This window comes from Bos mutus, chromosome 22 (assembly GCF_027580195.1).
Source record: "Bos mutus isolate GX-2022 chromosome 22, NWIPB_WYAK_1.1, whole genome shotgun sequence".
Classification (NCBI taxonomy): Eukaryota; Metazoa; Chordata; class Mammalia; order Artiodactyla; family Bovidae; genus Bos; species Bos mutus.
Genome location: NC_091638.1, coordinates 62,870,225 through 62,889,947, shown reverse-complemented (window position 1 = coordinate 62,889,947; position 19,723 = coordinate 62,870,225). Strand labels below are relative to the sequence as shown.

Below are 19,723 nucleotides of genomic sequence, written 5' to 3'. Positions count from 1 at the left end.
CCTCGCCGTTCTGCTTCGGGGACCCAGGTCCGAGTCCCGGTCTCGGTGCGGGTCGGGGCTCCGAGTCCGTGATCGGATCCGGGTCTGTTCGCGCCTTAAGATCGGAATTCTGAGTCGCGTAGCTGAGTCCACCTCACGGCTCTTGCGTGTGGGGTCCGAGTCAGGGGTCGGAGTCCGCGACTGGAGTCCGCCTCACGGTCTACGTCGGTGATCTAAGGGGCCGAGGGCCTGGGACAGAACCCCGTTGAGTCCAGGGTCCGAGGCTGAGGCGGGGGTCAGGGTGAGTGTGTGGTGTCCGCCCTGTGGTTCTGGGCGCCCTGGAGGCCGAGTCGGGATCCGATTTCCATGGAAGCGCTCCAGGGCGGTCGTCCCAGTTGGGGACTCGAGCCCGAGGCAGGGATCTGTGTCTGGGTTGGGATTTGCGGCTGCGAGTCGGAGATCGGAGTTGCGGTTAGAAGTCCGGGCTGGGAATCCGAGCCAAGAGTTTCTAGGTGCAGTGGAAATTCTGAGTCAAAGGTCGGTCGCGATTTTGGGGTCAGGATCTCAGGTCCAGGTTGGGTTGGGGTGGGGTGGGAGGAGGGAATAGAAATTGTGGCCACAGAAGTTGTGGCGATGGAGGTTGATGACTCAGGTCAGGGGTTTCAGTGTGGGCAGTAGCTGGGACAGTCTCACTGCCACCCCCCACTGCTCCTCTGGTGCCTTTTCTGTAAAATAGAGGTTAAGTGCCTTCCCATAGGACTGTTCTGGGGATGAGAGAGAATCATTCATCCACACAGAATACTTTTGACCTAGATTGAGTGTTGCAAAGTACAAGAATGTTGCTAGTAATAGTAAAAACTACATTTGAGGTGTGTTTCCCAGTCCCTTTCCTGGTTGCCTCACGCCTGTCTGGGCAGAGAGCTCCCAGAAGGGACATTTCTGGTCTGTTCTCCACTGCCTAACCAGGAGCCTGATATACAACCTTGCTCAGGCAATACTCCTTGAAGGAAAGCAGGCAGGCAGGATTAACCAGATTTCTATGGTGTCTCAAATGATCCATTTCTGCACCTGTTTTCCAGATACTCACTAGGAGAAAAATTTAAGGATTGAGTTGCTTGATTACAGTTCTATTTTAATGTGTTTCCAAACATGTTGAAGAGAAAAGTGGGCCTGTTTCAGGATTTATGCTCCAGCTAGAGGGATCTTTTTAAATTGTGAATCAGAGCATGTCCAAATTCAAATAAGGAAAGCACAGGAAAATTATGAACTATTTCCCTTATTAACATAGGTGCAGAACTCCCATGTACAGCATTAGCTAACTGAATCCAACAGTATATTAAACAATTCTTAAACAAGTGGGATTTCTCCTAGGAATGCAAATATGATCCAGTATCAGAAATTCTATCCATGTAATTCACCACATTAAGAAACTAAAGGAGAGAAACCATATGGTTCTCAATAGAGGCAGAAAAACTATATGATAAAGCTTAATGCCTTTTATGATTTGGGGGAGGGCACCATTAACTAGCTAAGACTAGAAGGGAACTTCCCTAAACTGATACAAGTCATATACAGAAACTTTACTTTTCAACAAACTCAACAGAGAAAACAAAAGTGTATAGTTCCTTTAAGATAAGGAGTACACTTGGGATGCCATCCTGGCCATCCCCCAGTACAGGAAAAGCAAAGGAAATGTAAGGAGAGAGCTAAAGAGAAAGACAAAACTGCTGATCGAAGTTAGATTGTTTGTGTCAGGGTTCTTAAACATTTTTGTTTTAGGACCCTTTGTACTTTTAAAAATTACTGAAGTCCCTAAAGAGCTTTTGTTAATATGGGTTGCATCTGCTGATAGTTACCTTCTTAGAATTTAAAACTGAGAAATGCTTAAAACATAGGATAGTACAAGCACATATTCCAGTGGGGTCCTGCTGCCTCTGGAAAACTCTTTAACTTTTTGAGAGTAGAAACAGAAGAGGCAAACGTTGTCTGAGTAGTATCATGAAAATAGTTTGGGCTCTGAGAAAGCATTTCAAGGGGCTCTCTGGGGGTCCTTGGACCACACTCCGAAAACTACTGAGCTACATGGGAAAAAAATTCAACTTTAGGCTCTAAAAGAGACTTCAGCAAAGTTTTTGGATATAAGATCAATGTACCCCCTGCCCAAAGCATTTTTCTTTAGCTGGTAGTGAATAATTTAAAAGCATGTTAGCAGCTAAGGTAGAAATTAGTATAGCAGCAAAGTTTATATTAGGTCTTTGGAATTAACAAAAAAGGCTTTTATGAAGAAAATTTTAAAATTTAATTGAAGGATAAAATTTTATTGAAGATCTTTGATACGGAGAGACATTCTGTTCTCTTGGATGGGGCAGCTTAGCACTAGAGAGATGTCAGGTTTTTCCAAATCTGTAAACTCAATACAACTCTGGTTAAATTTCTAGTTGGAGCTTTTGAGGAACTTGACAAACATATTCTAAAGTGTATGTGAAAGAAAAAGATCTACAAACACCAAGTGAACTTTGGAAAAGGAGAACAGAGAAGGCCTTGTACCAGCAGATCCTGGGGCATATTCCAAGCCTCAGTAATTGGAATGGTGGGAGACAGAGGCCCAGAAGAAACTTCAAAGGCAGCCCTGCATCTAAAGGGAGGTGGCATGAAATAGAGGTGGCACCACAGACTATTGAGAAGATGGTATTGGGAAAGTTAGCCCTAAATGGAGAAATATAAGTGTGGATTCCTATGTGATCCCCTGGAAAAACAGGCTCCACAGGCACTTAAAGATTTACAGCTAAAAAGTACTTGACATTTGTGTAGTAGGAGGAAACTATGAAGAATTTCATGGCGCAGGGTGGCCTTGGGATCTTATTCAGGACCCGGAAAGCACAAACCTCAAGACTAAAATTTATGAACTTGAATACATGCTAATTATCTGTTAAATAAATCCATCATGGCAAAGGTCAAAACTATTTTCATAATAGTGTCTTCCCTTTTTTCACTCTTACTTGCGTTACTCTGCTCAGGTTATAGATGACATATTACAAGATATTTGAGACAAATATAATTGATGAGGAGACAATGGCTAAAATACACCAAAAGTCTCACAAATCAATAAGAAAAAGACAAAAAGCCCCAAAGAAAAGTGGGCAAAATATATTAGTTGACTTTTTGCAGGAGGGTTAACAACTATGTGAAAAGATGCTCAAGCTTATCAATAATCAGATAAAGGCAAACAAAAGCAATAGATATTCATTTGAGAAGAATTAGAAAGTAGGATAATGCCAGTGTTGGCAGAAATGCAGGAAACAAGCCTCCTGTGTGTTGCAGGTGGGAATAGAGACAGGCACAGGCATTCTGGAGAGCCATCCAGCACTTCTTCCTTAAATAAAATATTCAATACCTGCAACCTAGCAGTTTCCCTCCCGGGTAAACAGTGAGAGCAGTTCTCACCAGAACAAGAGGCTGTGTGTGTGCATACTCTGTGCAGCCTGGCCTGTGGGGGTGGGGAGTTGGAACCTGGCTCTGTGGCTACTAGGAAGGACTGGATGTACACCTCACAAAATGGAGACGTGTGCACACGTGACACTGAGGGACACAAATGCCGAACAGAACAAGGGGCCTCAATATACAGTTCTGTATTTAAATCACAATTACACACCATCCAGACATGCAAGAAGACACTACATGCATCACCAGGGCACGTGCGCACAGTGATAAATAAATTACCCTGGAGCAGCTGTTTACAGTGGAAGGAGAGGAGGACAGAGAACAGCTTTAAATAGAAAATCAAAAAGAACACAGGGATGCCTCCCACAGACCGTTATGGGGTGACAGTGTTTCATGAATTTAGGGCTGTGAATAATCCCATGTCCTATGCAGTAGAGTCCCCAAAGCCAAGAACAAACGAATGAATGTGTGTCCTATACCTCCTCTACCAGGCATCCTCAGTAGCTTCTATTTTCAGGAAATTAAATTCAAATTCCATGAGGCTTTACAAGATCTGCCCTGCCTACTGTCTTTCTCCCTCTCTGAGCTCCCATCACACCAGCCTTCTACCTATTTCTCCAACCAGCCAAGTGCCTCAGGGCCTTTGCACCAGCTACTTCTGCCTGGCTCCTTCTTCCCTGTGATCTTCCCATGACAGTTTCTTCTCCTCCTTGAGGTATCACCTGAAATGCTGCTTGTCAAAGAGACCTCTGCCATTTTAGTTGGCCCCTCCAGTCACTTGCTAGGTGACCACTACATTTCAAGCTTCTGTAGGCATAGACTACCCCACAGTATTTTCTGTCCTTAGGCATCTACTTATTTGTTGCCTGCTGGTCTCCTCCACCGGAAGGGAGGCCCCATGAGAGCGTGTCTGTCTTTTCTACAGGGTCTGCACACGGCGGGGTACGTCATGCATTTCTGTTGAATGGCTTCATTGATTTGTTGAATGAAGGAAGAGGCCAGGCCAGCAAAGTGTGCATCCATTTTCAGAACGCAGTGAGAAAGTACACAGCATGTCAGAATCTCAGCCCCACAGACCAAGGGTTTCTTAACTGCCATACTGGTGACATTTGGGGCCAGACCATTCTTTCTGGTAGGGGGGCTGACCTTTGTCCTTTGGCTATCATAGGATGTTTAGCAGCTTGCCTGGCCTCTACATCCAATAGATACCAGCAGCACCTCCACACTTGTAATTGTCAAAAATGTCTCCAAACATTGCCATATATCCCCTGGGGGGCACCCTAGGTGAGTCCTGCTGTGTGAGACTAGCTCTGGGGGCCGGGCTGATCTCTGATCTGGCCCTTTAAATGAAGCAAGCCCTGACCTACATCCTGCCATATCCATCATACACAGTTCACCCTCTTCTGAGACCCTGACCCAGGCTCGGCCAATTGGAGAACGCCCTTCCCTGGCTAACCGTGTAATTCTAGGTTGGCAGGTGCCTCCATCCCAAGGCTGTGGGCTGCCACCTGGGGCTTTAGTTGGAACTGTCTTTAAGCTGCAGTCCCTAAGCCATTTCTAGCATAGGCACCTGTGACTTGTTTTAATTAGAGGTGACCTGGGTAGAGGCTGAATGGCCCTCTCACCTTTTCCAGTTAGCACAGACTGATGAGTGATTAGCTCTTGATAGACAGCAGACCCAGAAGATTTGCAATAAGCCCTGTGAGGAGGAGGCATCTGAGGGGGCTTCAGAGCAGGCCTGGTATTGGTGGGGCAAGGGGGAGGGACTGGCCCCCAGCACTGTCCTTCCTTCTCGAGCCATTGCTGTGTTCCTCCCTGCTGGCAGGCCCTACAGAATTGGGTCACTGATGGGCACCTGGATGAACCAAAGTTCTGATCAGATCAGGATGGTACAAGAATCCCAGAACTGGAGTTTGTACCTGCTCCCCAGCCGCTCCATCTGGGGAACTAAAGCCTTATTCTGGGAGCCTTTCCTTGGGCTGGGCGAGGCCCTTGTTTGCAATTTAAATGTGGCCTCCTTTATGGAAGAATCTTTGCTGCTTCGAAAAGCTTTGGGCTAGGACTCACCCTCCCCAGCAGCCAGGCTTTAGCCTGGAGAAGAAACTGATCTAATAGCCTTTTCTCCTGCTAATTGTAGCAATTAGTGTTATAGAATGAGGACTCCCCGGGGGGCCAGTGCCCTGCACACAAGCCTATCCCCAGCTCAGGCCCACGCCCAACTCCTCAGGCCATTGCCCAGACAGAGGGGGCCCCTACCAAGGCTCTGGCTGGGCTTCAGGGTAGAGATGGGGGTGGGAGAGAGGGCCAGGGCCATTGGGTGCCCAGGCCAGCTGTGGCAAGTGTGCACCAGAGCAGTTCAGTCCAGAGGCCACATAGGTGACCCTGGGCTGTGAATAGGGCCCGATGGGAGCAGAGAGCCAGATTGTGTCTGCCTGAGTGTATGTCCAGGAGGGCAGAGGTGAGGAATAGCTGATGGTGTGACAGGAAGTAGTCTTGGGGCAAATTACTTTTATAGAGTGGGGAGCCATTTCCCAGTGTGGCCCACTTGCTCCCTCCAACAAGGGAGCCCCTCTTCCTTCATTCCGCTTGCTTACGGAGCCTGTTTCTGCTGTGTTGTTCTGGGACATTGTAGCAGGCCCCCGCAGAGCCCGCCTGCACTCCAGGCCATATACAGCAAGTGTTCTGCCACCTACACAGCACTTGCCCAGGCAGTAGATTCTGTCTGAGAGTCAGGGCAGCCATCATTGCCATTTTATAGATTGAGTCATTGAAAAGATCTTTGTTGAAAACTCACCAGGCAGTCAGAATTCGATAGGAACAGGAACTGAGCAGCCCCTGTGCTCATGGGGCTTGTGGTCCAGTGGGCAGAGAAGCTGCCCACTGTGTGCATTTGTGTTTTACAGCATCCCGAGGGGAGTGCTCTGAGGGTGGGAACACACAGGGGTTTCATGACAGGGGCCACCTGGAACAGGGTCTGTACCAGGAATTAGTCTGGGGTTCTAAAAGTTCCCTTGGGGAAATGGGGGCGGAGCAGCTGGACAAGAGCTGAAGGCAAAGGGCCCCCTGGTGGAGGGAGCCCGTGAGCCAAAAGGTCCAAAAGAGGCCAGACATGGGAAACAAGCGAAGAGGAGGGAGCTGTAGGTGGACGCTGAGCCAGCTAGGCCACCCTGCTGCTGACTTTGGCCTTGTTCTAAGAGTGCTGAGAGCCACTGAAAGGTTCCACATAGAGAGTGGCCCACTGGGATTCTCATTCTGAAATGATCCCCCTCCTCTGAGTGGAGAAGGTACTGGAAGGGGACAGAGGCCCTGCAATGCTAGAGACTGTGGCCTGCCTGGGCAGGGGTGAAGGGAGCAGAGAGAAGCAGAACTCTTCCAAAGATCTCAGGGTGAAAACACTCTGGCCTGGTGTTGGACTGACTTGGGCAGCTAGGAAGGGGAAGTGCTGGGAATGATTCTGGGGTTTCTGGCTTTCATGGCAAGGGTGGATGGTAGGGATCTTTGTGGGAGCAAACAGTGTCTTGGTGCTGTCAAGTGTGGAATGACAGAGATTGTGGAAAGACACTGTGGGGCTGGTGACTGGAATGTAGGTCTGAAGCACGAGGGCCAAACTGAAGACACGTTTTGAAATCAGGGACCCACAGACAGTGCTGGAAGCTGCAGGTGCTGCTCACGGAAGTGTTTTGGAGAGCAAAGGGAAGCCAGTCCTGAGGAGATCAGGTGTTAACCACCAGGCCAGAAGGGAGAGCCTATAAAGAAGATTGAGGATAGAACCACAGTGGTGCAGGAAAGCCAAGAGACCAGGAAGAGGGGAAGGTCACCTGCCCAGGGACTGTGTCCCCTGCAGAGCCCAGACTGAAATCAGAGTTCCTGGTCCTCTGACCCTTGGCAGTGGATGGCCGCTGGCCTAAAAATGGCCCTGCTGGGATGCACCTCCAGCCAGTGTGGCTCTCTGCTGGCTGCCTTTCCCCAGGACAGACAAGGAGAAACCCCCTTCCCCAAAGGCCTTCCTCCTGTCTCATTTCACTCCTGGAATTGTGGGAATAAAGAGCCTTTCCCTGCAGCACGTGCGGGAAGAAGCTGGGTTGACTCCTGCAGGGAGGCCTCGTCCTTGCTGAGCTATTTCATAACCTCAGAAGGGTGGAAAATCCCCCCAATCTTAACGCAAAGCCAGCAAGCTGAAAAATGGCCTTGAATAGGCTGAGATGAGAAAACAAAGAGGCTGTCAACATCAGAGTCTTGGAGGGGGCAGGGGGCTTCAGCAGACCCCACGCAGACAGCAGTTTCTCGGCTTTAATGCCCAGCCTCAGAGACCCAGCTAGGGACAAGCCTTCGGGGCGGGGGGAGGCGGGGGTGGCCATGGCCCTTCAGCTCAGCCTTCCTGATTAACAGTTCAAACAACCTTCAAAGGCTTAAAAGGGGTTAACTGCAGGGCCTCCAACTCCTCCGCTTGCTAATTTTTAAACGCAGCTGAGCAGAGTTCTGAGTGCCCCTCCCGAAAGGCCCTTAGAGGGACTCTGCGCAGCCCCCGCCCCCTGGTGTCGCCAGGAATCTGTGTACATCTAGAACAAAGGCTCCCATTCCCTCCCTCGTCCAGCTTGTTCTGATGCCTAAGACCAGACTTCACCCCAAAGCCTCTGCCCTGCATCCAAGCCTGGACTTGAACACGTGGCCATGACTCCCAAATGAACCTCTGAGATTAGCTTAAAGGAGCTGAGACCTACACCCAGGTGAAACCTGGATGGGAGTAGTGACTTGGACCCCTGTGTCCCCAGAGACCAGTTCCCAGCAGTGGGAAAGCAGCAGCCTGGGATTCAGGGCCATAGGGAGAGTGCTCCCACAGCCTGAGGTCCACAGTCTCCCCTGACACCCCTGCCAGGCTGAACCCCCCTGCAGGCTATAGCAATGGGATGGAAGCTGCTCAGAAATTCTCGCGGACGCTCCTCACACCTGTCTACCCTCACACACACTAACTCATGCACTAAAACACATGCCTGCTTTGCCTGGGACCTACTCCTTGACAAGGCCTGGGGTTCTGTCCCCTCTTCATGTTGCCTCTTGCCCAGCCCCTGGCCCCTGTGGCACCTTCTTCATGATGGAAGCCAAGATCCTGCCAGGCCCAGGGGCTGTTCCCAAGGTCCTAGGGCCTGGCTTCTGCTCTCACATTGCCTCATTCATAGCCTCCTAGTACAGGCACATGTCACCCGAAGACCAGTCACGCCTGCAGCACCAGGCCTCTGTAACTGTGAAGTGCCTTAACTTCGTTGTCGACTGCATTTAATCTCAGAACAACCGCACAGGGAGGGAGGTCCGTGCGGATGCAGCAAAAACCATCTTGGCCACATGGAGTGATTTTCTTGAGACCACTGGGCACTGACACAGCAGGATTTCTGAGGAGACCAGCCTTCCCCAAGCTCTCCTGGCTGGGGAGGGCATAGGCCTTTGCCAGGCTCCCTGTCCTGATCTTGGGGGAGAGAGGGGCACTTTCAAACATTCAGCTCGCTGGAGAACCAGGCTGAGAGAGGGGAGGGGAGTGGCAGGGCCAGCCTTTAGACTCAGGGGCCTCCTCAGCCTGTCCTCAGGCAAAGACCTCCCAGGCAATCGAGTCCCTAGGCCCGCTGAGGCCTGCCACTGCTATCGTTGTTGGGGAGGTGGCCTCGGAGCCCAAGAGGCCTTCCCTGCACATGTGTGGGTGCGAGCCCAGAGAGATGCCCAGGGCCCCAGCTAGGCACCTGGGAGGGCCAAGTGCCACCCTGATGAGGCATTGCTTCCCTTCCTGCATGGGCTACTCAGAACCAAATGTCACCCCTCACCTGGCTTCCCCATGGGACTGTGCCCACCCCAGTGCATGGGGATGCCATCTCCTGCAGCTGCTTCCCTGACCCTGGCTGCCTCGGCCGGCTGCTCATGCCACTGCCCCTGCCGCCCCTGCTGCCAAGGCTGCAGGCCACTTCCTGGCTTCTTGTGCTCCTTAAATGTCTGGATATCCAAGAATTCAGAAGGTACCCATGCTAACCAATTTCTGAGTCATTTATTGATTCATCATTCGTTCTGTCCCTCTTGTGCAGGCCCACTGCTGGGACATGGGGGCCATCAGATGGGGGCGCCCCTCTGTGAGCTCCTGGGCTGGCAGACAGTACAAAGGAGCAGATCACGAGCTCCAAGGTGGAGCCTGCTGGCCCCACACTGGTTATGGTCAGGTTGGGTGGTCAGGGAGGATGGTTCTCCAGCACCTTCTACCCCTTGGGCTCTCTCTGAGGACATCAGTGCCTGGGGGGTGGGCAGAGCAGAGGGCAGGGGTATCTGAGGGCCTGTGTCCTTGGCTGCCCCTCCCCCGCTCTCCCCATCCCAAGGCAAGTCTTCCTCTAAGACCCACCTAAGGCCCCTTCTTCCCAAGGCTGCCAGAAAGGTCCCTTGCTGTTAGGGGGGATCCCAGGAATGGCATTGAGTCCCAGGGTCGGGTGGGAGATTATCTCTGCAGGGGCTGATAGGAATGTCCCCTAAGGGCTGACTTCAAAGCCACTCTGCCTACCCCTGTGCATCAAAGTCAACAAGCTGAATTGTTTGAACATTAAAAGGGGTGGGGAGAGTCACCTCTCCAGCCACCTGCATCTCCACAGTGTTGCCCTCAGGATCTCAAAGCCCTTTCTGCACAGGCTGGTGGGGGCCAGACCCCCGGACTCCCAGGCAGATGAGCCACTACTACAGGGAGGGCGAACTGCCCTTCAAGCTTCTGCTGAAGGTCCGCATGCCTCCAGGGTTTCCATCTGGGCCCTGCCCCTGCCATTTTCTCAGGTTCTTCTAGAGAGTTGACCTGCTCCCCAACCTACAGCTGGAAGGAGCAGAGAGCAGGGCCCCCTCCCCTCCCCAGCTTGCCTCAAGACCTTGCTGCATGAACTTCGGCCTACCCGCTGCCCTGGGGCACCTCTCCAGGGTGGCTGGGCCTGGTGGGCTCTTGGGGACCTTAGAATGTGTAGGTGTGACCTGCCAGGACAGCACAGCATTGTCACACAAAACAGCTCCAGGCCAATCAATTTAGATGCCAGTTCTAGTACAGATGAGGTACGCGTCATTGAGCAGGTCACCTAATCTCTCTTTGCCTCATTTTCCTTATCTGTGAACCAGAATTAAAACTAGCAGGTACCTTCTGGGGTTATTGGGCTGGTTAAAAGGCTGCCTCCTCCCCAGTGTTCAGGAGAGCACCTGCCTTGTTAGCAGGGAGCACGCAGAACGGTGGCACTAGGGCCAGCAGGCCTGGCTCTGTGAGCTCTGCCCTCCGCCCAGAGCTCGTGATTTGCTGAGGGCACACAGACTGGGGCCTGGTGCTGCGTGGAGGCCTGGCAAATGGCAGCAACTACTGAAGTCTTTTGGGACGTTCCCCAGACGTGAGAGGAAGGCCCCGAGGAGGCCATTCGAGTGGCGGTGCCTGGATTGTCCAGAGGCCTCAGTTCCCCTGTCTAGACAGAGACTCATCATAGCATCTCACTCCCTGATCAGACAGCCCAGGAGGGTGAGTGGGCGTGTTTTTGGTGGTCTCAGGGCACCCCTTCCTTCCCTCTTTCCCAGGAACTCTCTGCCCAGGCTGGGGTTTTTCCACCTGGCCTCATTCCCCACCCCCTAGGTCCCCCGCCTGACCCCAGCATCCCCAGGCCCCAGAAGCATGGCTGCTCGTTGCAGCCCAGTGAGCATGTGTGCTCAAGCCCAGAGGGGCACTGACCCCTCCCTCACACGGGGACATCAAAGGGAAGCAGGAAGCAGCGAGCCGGCTGACCCCTGGCGGGTGGGGAAAGTGCAGGGTCACAGCTCAGCCGGGGCCCAACGGCTGGGGATTTTCCATCCCACCAGGATTTCCGCAGGACACCCCAACTACAGCCCGAGAGACTCCTTGGGAACCAGGGTCTGGACTGGAAGCCCCTGTCCTCAGTCTCTCTGTGACTTGCTGGCTGCTGGCCCAGACACGTCAGAACTCTGTACCCTGGGCTCTGGGACCTGGCTGGGGAGGGAAGGCCACAGACTGAGCAGAGGGCCTGAGAAGAATGGAGAAGGGAACCTGCCGCTCCCCGGCTAGTCATCCCTCCTTGATTGGGGTCAGAGGGTCAAGGCCGCTGAGTAGGCTGTGTCAGAGGGTGGACCATACAAACAGTCCCGAGTCCCAGGTTCCCAGGAAGCCCTCTGGAATACTCTGCAGCAGCCCCAGTGCAGGCAGGGGCACTGTGTGGACCATTGGGCTCACGGGTGTGTATCTGCTGACCAAAGCCTTCTGCACAGTGTAGCGCTGAGGGCAGCTGTGGGCAGGCTGGGCTCTCCCAGCCTCAACCCGAGGCCATGAGGCCTGGGAATCCGGTACCCTCGACAGTCACTGTACTTGGTGAACAGTCTCTCCACTGCAGTTTGTGGGCTATGATCCACTTGATACACCCTGATAAGGGCATCTATGTCACTCCCTGGCACCCTGTCCCCAGCTGAGACTACCATGTCTTCACCCCAAGTTATTGCTCCTGCCTCAGCAAGCCAACCCTGGCCCTGTCCTTGCCTTCATTCACCAGAAGGATGAACCAGGCATGCCACGGGTCACGAGGACCCTCATGGACCTGGGTTGGCCTCTAGGCTGGTGACTGGACTGATATACGCCAGGGACCTCTGGCTGGAGAAACTGCCCCTGAGTCCTTTGTTTGTCCTGTGGGAGTGGGCAGAGGAGTGCTTGCACCAGAGGAGCTGCGGTTCTGTGGTTGGAGGCCAGCAGTCCCGGGCTGAAGACAGGGCTGAGTAGGACACCCCAGTCTTGAACAAGGGTTTGCCATCTGAGTGGGGACCCACATTTAGTCCAGCAGCCACAGTCTATACAGCCCAGAGCTCGGCCTAGGAGCAGGCGTGTCCGTGTGCAAAGTGCTGGCAGCCAGGCTCAAGATCCAATTACAGCAGCTGTCTCACAGGAACGTGCTGCCCAGGGCTGGGAGCTGTTGTTCCGGGGCTGCGAGGAGACTCAGTGCTGGGCCAGGTGGGGTGTCCATTGCTGGGAATTGTTTCAAAATAATCACAGAAACTTGGCAGGCAGGGACTCTGCACGTGAGGGGCCCAGTCTCCTTATGGGACCCATGTCCTGCTGATGAGTGTGCTCCTCCCCTGGCCAGGCACAGTGTGCTGTGGTCTGGGGCCTGGCTTCCGAGCCCAGTGACATTATCGGGAGAGGCATGTCTGCTCCCTGCATCACAGGGCCTTAGAGTCAGACAGCGAGACTGGAGCTGGTTATCAGGGGGCTGGATGGGCAGGCACAGCTGTGTTCTCAGGAAAGCATAGAAAACCCCAAAAGTGAGGGAGCGAGATGGGGCAAAGGATGATTTACCATTGACATAGGCTTGCTAGAGGTGGGCCCAGCACACTTCTCTACTCTCCCATCCCCTGGGTGGGTGAGAGTCAGAGGGGCCTAGGGCAGACCCCACCATGATTCTCACTAGAGTGAGGCACAGAGTATGCAGGCTGGTGGCGAGTGGGCCAGGACTGGTGCAGGCTTGTCCATAAAGAGGACATTTGGCTTAGCCCAAGTGATGGTGTGCTCATTCACGTAGAGCCAGACATCCTGCAGTGTGAAGTCAAGTGGGCCTTAGGAAGCATCACTACGAACAAAGCTAGTGGAGGTGACGGAATTCCAGTTAAGCTATTTAAAATCCTAAAAGATGATACTGTTAAAGTACTGCACTCAATATGCCAGCAAATTTGGAAAATTCAGCAGTGGCCTCAGGACTGGCAAAGGTCAGTTTTCATTCCAATCCCTAAGAAGGACATTGCCAAAGAATGTTCAAACTACTGCACAATTGCACTCATTTTGCAAACTATAGCAAGGTAATGCTCAAAATCCTTCAAGCTAGGCTTCAACAGTAGGTGAACCAAGAACTTCCAGATGTAGAAGCTGGATTTAGAAAAGGCAGATGAACCAGAGATCAAATTGCCAACATCCTCTGGATCATAGAAAAAGCAGAAGAATTCCAGAAAAACACTTACTACTTCTAAAATTGACTGCATGAAAGCCTTTGGCTATGTGGATCACAACAAACTGGAAAATTCTTAACAAGATGGGAATACCAAACCACCTTACTTGCCTCCTGAGAAACCTGTATGCAGGTCAAGAAGCAACACTTAGAACTGGACATGGAACAATGGAATGGTTCAAAATTGGGAAAGGAGTACAACAAGTCTGTATATTGTCACCCTGCTTATTTAACTTATATGCAGAGTACATCATGAGAAATACCAGGCTGGATGAAGCTCAAGCTGGAGTCAAGATTACTAGGAGAAATATCAGTAACCTCAGATATGCAGATGACACCACCTTAGTGGCAGAAAGTGAAGAGGAACTAAAGAGCCTCTTGATGAAGGTGAAAGAAGAGAGTAAAAAAGCTGACTTAAAACTCAACATTCAAAAAACTAAGATCATGGTACCCAGTCCCATCACTTCATGGCAAATAGATGGTGAAACAATGGAAACAGTGACAGACTTTATTTTCTTGGGCTCCAAAATTACTATGGATGGTGACTGCAGCCCTGAAATTAAAAGATGCTTTGCTCCTTGGAAGTAAAGCTATAACAAACCTAGATAGCATATTAAAAAGCAGAGACATCACTTTTCTGACAAAAGATCCATATAGTCAAAGCTATGGTTTTTCCAGTAGTCATGTACGGATGTGAGAGTTGGACCATAAAGAAGGCTGAGTGCCAAAGAATTGATGCTTTCGAACTGTGGTGCTGGAGAAGACTCTTGAGAGTCCCTTGGACAGCATGGAGATCAAACTAGTCAATCCTAGCAGAAATCAACCCTGAATATTCATTAGAAGCACTGATGTTGAAGCTGAAGCTCTAGTACTTTGGCCACCGAATGCAAAGAGCCAACTCACTGGAAAAGACCCTGATTCTGGGAAAGATTGAGGGCAAGAGGAGAAGGGTACGACAGAGGATGAGATGGTTGAATGGCATAATCAACTCAATGGACATGAGTTTGAGTAAACTCTGAGAGATAGTGAAGGTCAGGGAAGCCTGGTGTGCTGCAGTCTATGGAGTCAAAAAGAGTTGGACGCAACTAAGCGACTAAACAACAACAATAAGGTGATGGCCCAACCCCCGGTGAGTCGGGAGATGACTAAAAGTATCCTGGCCCACCCTGCCTGGGAGTCCTATTCCAAAGGAAGGCCAGCTGAAACCGCAAGCACCATTGTGCAGATGGCATCATAGCACCAGCGGGCAGGGACCTGCTTCCATAAGCCCCAGACCCAAAAGCCCAAAGCCTATGTGAGGCCTTTGGAATTGTAGTGCCTAGGCAGAGGTTGTGGGGGCCTGTGGCCTCTACTGCCTGCATGGGCTCATCCTCCCACCCCACACGGAATGACACCAACCCACCTTGCAGCTGCCAGGCTCAATATCTGTATGGCTCCTGCCACTGCACAGTGGGGCCAGGGTCCCATGCCTCAGTGTGAGCAGCCCTCTGGTGTAAGGCATGCTGTGTCTTGGGTGTGATGTGTCAGGGCATGCATGCTGTGGGATTTGAGGACTGAAGACATGCTCTTGCGAGCTGCGCTGGCTGTCACACGTAGGGGAACATTCTGTCCAGATGGGGACCCTCTCCAAGGCAACCCCTTCCCTGTCTGTTCAGGCCTGACCATTAGACCCTCTGTATCCACTGGACTCCATACCCCTACCTCCAGTTTTCTGTACTTCTCACAGTTCTCACAGGTTGTCCCAGGAGGCATATACGTCAAATCCAGGAAATATGAGTGAGGCAGGGCTGGAAATTGTAAATGCAGAGCAGCAGAACTTGGAGATGGAAGCCATTTCACTTCTTAGTCACCTGCTGCACATGCAGGACACCAGCACACACCTAGTGTGTTTGGTGTGTAAGGAACACAGTCCTGCTTTCTGTTACAGACAGACTCTCTGCAAAGCTTCACCTGTATCTCAGACTACTCTCTGAAGGCTGGTCCAGGGCTTGCCCTGTGGGGAAGACTCCTAGCCATGCCTGTGGCTGGAGAAGTCTGCGTGGGAGGGTGGGAAGGTTGCCTCACTTTCTAGTAAGCAGGCTGAGCTGAGGGGCTCCTCCCAGGTCCCTCCACCAAAACAAGCTCTCAGCTGGCCACCAGCTTCCAGCCAGGCCAGTGAGCCTGCTCCTCTAGGAAAGCTTGACCTGAACTCTGGTGCAATAGACAAGGGACATTCTTCTCTGCCAAGAACTCACTTCAGAGGCACCGAGAAAGCAGATCTGTTGCTTTTCCAACCCCTGACTGTGGCAAAGGAGGGAGAGAAGGGAGGTCACCTAGAAAGTTCTGGAACACAGTCTGTTTACCACATGAGTATGTTTTCCATTGAAAGAGAATGCTGCTGGGTCACTGAGGAATCAGTGGGGACTGAGCCCATATGACCTCCTGGAGCTTATGTGGTGCCGGCAGCAGGCCTTGGACCTTCACACACACACCTCGGCCACCGAGGAGATGCCACAGGGATACCAATGTGGCAGGTCCCTCCAGCCACATTGGCTTCCCTTTTGTTAAGGTACTTAATCCAATCACGGAAGGTACCGGGCACAGTCATTAACAGACAGCTGCCTGTCTGCTGTCAGAGCTCTTACCAAAACTCCCACAGACACTTCTCTTCCTAAGCTCTGTGGGGTGCCCCGTTCTCAGGAGAAAAGTCCTCTTGAGAGCCAGTGTGAAAGGGTTCCCAAGTTGCTGTACCAGTTAATGAGTTATTTGCTCTAAACAATATCTTGATAAAGGGGAAGGATGAAGTTAGCTGCTGTTGACTAAGGAGAGACAGCGTTGCCAGGGAAATGCTTCTAAATGGAAAGAAACAAAAGACAGTCATTAGGTTTTGTGCGACTAGGGAAAGCATCGTGGAGAGTGTACCTCTGACCATCTTTTGTGTATATGATTCGAAAGAGAGAGGCAGCAGTGAGTGTGGGGCCCGGGAGAGGAATCTTAACAAAGCTCGTGGAGGCCACTGTTTAGGGGCACAGAACAGGGTGGTCGTCCTGGGGGCCCAGGTCATCCAGGCTGCCCCGGAGCTCAAGCCAGGAGGGAGCGAGGAGGGCCTGAGGCCCAGGCTGGGCTGTAGACCTTCCAACCTGGGAGTCCTGAGATGAAGAACCAGGGGGGCTGCTGGAAGCAAAGACGGAGCAGGTTGGATAAAGTTGTGTCTGAACTGAGCTGGCATTTTAGGGCAGCTTTCCTGGCCTCAGTCAGTATATAGGGGCTTTTACTTTTTTAAGTCTTGCTCTGTGTTATAAATCTCTGCTTCTCCTCAGCAGTTCGAAATGTTTACTCTGAACTAAGCCCTGCGTTTTAACACGAGTCATGTTTTAATAGGAAAACCATCTTTGATGGAATCAAATGCAATTCCTACTTTTTCCCCACCAGCCAGAGGCCTAGGACCTGCCTTTGCAGGCAGTAGTGACAGGCAGAGTGGCTTCATGCTTGGCACAGCAACCTGGCCTCCATGTGACTGGTCTTTCAAACCACTGCCCATACTCAGGCGGGCAGGCTGCAGAAGGCCAGGCCCTTCACTCCATGCCTCACGTCCAGCTCCATCACCTGCAGTCTAAGAGCCCTCGTTTGGAGCCTTTCACCGGGAACTTGCCCCATTGTTAATGCCGGCCCATTCCCATGCCTCTGGAGCTGGTGAGAATTATTATTCTGGGAACAAGAAGATCTAAAGGCCCTTGGTTCTCAGGTTAACAGGAGACTTGCCATTAGGAACGGGGAGTAGACTTCCTTCCTGGGGAGGGCAGAACTGGGGCAACCAAGCAAGGAAAGCGTGTGAACATGGCCTGGTGGCGGAGAGACTCCTGAGCTCAGCATGCATGGCCTTGAGTTCCTCACCAGGTACCACTGTTTTCTACGTGGGAACATCTGCCATCCCCAGGCCTTGATCTCTTGATCTGTGAAGACTGAAATTGTCTATATACAAGACCCTGGAGGACATTAAACTGACTGCATTTGAGTTCCCTGCATTTCTAAAACAGCAGCAGAAGGGAGTGGGCTCCAGGGCGGGGGCGGAGATTCTGTGATTAGCTCTGGACTTTAACTGCCATGGACTCTGTGAGTGGGGACTTGAGCCCTGGAGGAAGAGCAAGGGAAGGCGCTCCAGAAGGAGCACAGAGGCCTCGTTGCTGCTTGGAGACTCACTGCAGGCCAGGCAGGTCTTTTGAGGAAGATGGACCACAGCCAGGGTCCTTCACCTGACAGCCCTGGGTGCAAACCCCTCCTTGCTTATTCATTCACTTGCTTATTCGTCAAACATTCACAGAGCAGCCATGATGGGTCCTATGCGGATTAAGCATTGAAGATAATGAGGAACAAAAAGACGTACTTGTACCTTCCCCAGCCTTGGGATCGAAGGAGACGGCTTGTAACCCTTCACCACAGACAAACACCTGGTTATCCATTAAGGACAGGAGGGGAGATGGGCTCTCTGTGGTCCAATCTGAGGCTTAGCAGTTGGCCACTCTGAGAGAGGGACATGAGTCAGCCCCAGCCTGGGGAAGGGCAGAAGGTCAGGAGAGAGAGCTTGACTTGTTTAAAATGATACCAAGGGAGGGTGGGAGGAGCCACAGTGGCTTCACCAGATCCACTGCTCAGGGTCAACACTAGCTTTGTGACCCTGGGCCTGACTTAACCTCTCAAGCCTCAGGTTGATTATATATAAAACAAGAGCGATAATATTCTTATGTCAAAAGCTGTCTAATGTGAGGATTAGTGAAATGTTTATAAAGCATTGAGCACATGGCCTGGCTAAGGGCAAGTACTGTTACTGTTTTAGGGATATTCTTTAGTCCAAAGATGTGTGCAGGGTTAGCAGACTTTCTCCTCACTGGAATGGTAGTGCTGGGCCTCCTTCGAAACGCAGTGCCCAGGGTGTGTTGATGACGAGACCAGCATCTCTGAGAGAGCAGGGTGGCCCCTCTCTGGCTCCTCCTGGTCCCCCGGGGCTTGCACAGAGCCTAGTGAGCCTGCTTGAACCTTCTGCCTAGAAGAGTGGACACACAGGGCAAGGAGGCATCCTTTCCTCCACCTGCCTACAGGGCACCGCACTGAGCCTCACAGGTTCCTTCAGCTCTTGTGCCTAGACCCCACACACATCAACCCTGGGGGAGCCCATCAGAGCTTCAGATTGGAACTGCTCTTTGTCCGTCTTAGCTCTGGGTGTGTATATGGAAGGGGGTGATGGTGGTAGGCACAGCTCCAGAGAAGTGAAAGGCTTCATGGGCTAGCCCAGCCAAACCCCATTTCCCCTCAAGGGAGCCTGAGGCCATGGTCAGCTTAGCCTACCCTCCCCCAGAGCTCTCGCAAAGATTCCCATTCTTTGTTTGCATTCACCCCAGCCCTAAGAGCGCACCTGTACATGGGGGTGAGCAGGGAGCTTCAAGGTGACTGGGAGTCACAGAGAGATACAGAGACAAGAGAGAGAGAACTGGGTGGGCTGGTGAGAAGACAGGAAGATAATGGGAGAAAGTGAGGCCTTCTCTAGGGGGAGCATTGAAGACAGGAATGTTTTCTTCCCACCGCCCACAGGACGGCCCCAGGGCTCCCAGGCCCCTCCTTGGGGGCTCCCTGAATGCTTGCATCTGTCCCCTTGGGAACAAACTTGCTTCCTTCTGTCCCACTCTCTATCATACATGAATGATGTAAAAAGCACTCCCCACCCCCACCCCGAATCCTGGTAGCGTTCAGAAATAGAATGGTTGTACAAGAATTCTTTCACAAGGAGGAAATCCTGCCATTTGTGACAACATGGATGAATGTGGAGGACAGTGAAATAAGCCAGACACAGAAGGACAAATACTGTATGATACCACTTATATGAAGAATCTAAAATAGTCAGAGAAGCAGAGAGTTGAATGGTGGTTGCAAGGGGCAGGGGGGAGGCAGCTTAGAGGAATTTGTCAGAGGGCACAGAGTTTCAGCTCTGCAGGATGAATGAGTCCTGGAGCGCGACTGCCCAGCACAGGGCCTGTAGTCAACAGAGCTGCATTGTGTGCTTCCAGATTTGGTAAGAGGGGAGGTCTCGTGGTAGTGTCCCTAGGAAATAATATACATGATATGAAGGGCGTAAGGAAACTTTGGGAGGTGATGTGTATGTTTATGACCTAGATTGTGGTGATGGTCTCATAGGTATATACTTACTTCCAAATTTGTCACATTGTGTATATTAATTACATACAGATTGTGTATGTCAATCATACCTCAGTAAAGTGGTTAAGAAAAAGAAAATTAAGAGCAAATAAAACAATTTTTTTTTCACAAGAGCTTTTTTTTTCTTTTAGAAT

The 19,723-nt window shown here is 51.5% G+C and overlaps 2 protein-coding genes across 5 annotated transcripts in view; one reads left to right on the top strand and one right to left on the bottom strand.

Moving 5' to 3' along the window:
- KCNQ1 (potassium voltage-gated channel subfamily Q member 1) overlaps positions 1–19,723 on the bottom strand; it is a 380,806-nt gene that overhangs the window by 150,441 nt on the left and 210,642 nt on the right. The window lies entirely within an intron of this gene.
- LOC138984740 (uncharacterized) overlaps positions 1–19,723 on the top strand; it is a 56,465-nt gene that overhangs the window by 3,506 nt on the left and 33,236 nt on the right. The window contains exon 2 of one of the 3 annotated variants that reach the window (XM_070360260.1): positions 2,418–19,093. The exons of the other annotated variants lie outside the window; for them this stretch is intronic. Coding sequence (XP_070216361.1) covers positions 2,418–2,464 — 47 coding nt within the window. The 3' untranslated portion in view covers positions 2,465–19,093. Of the gene's footprint in view, positions 1–2,417; positions 19,094–19,723 lie in introns of those variants that run through there. 3 annotated transcript variants of the gene reach the window in all.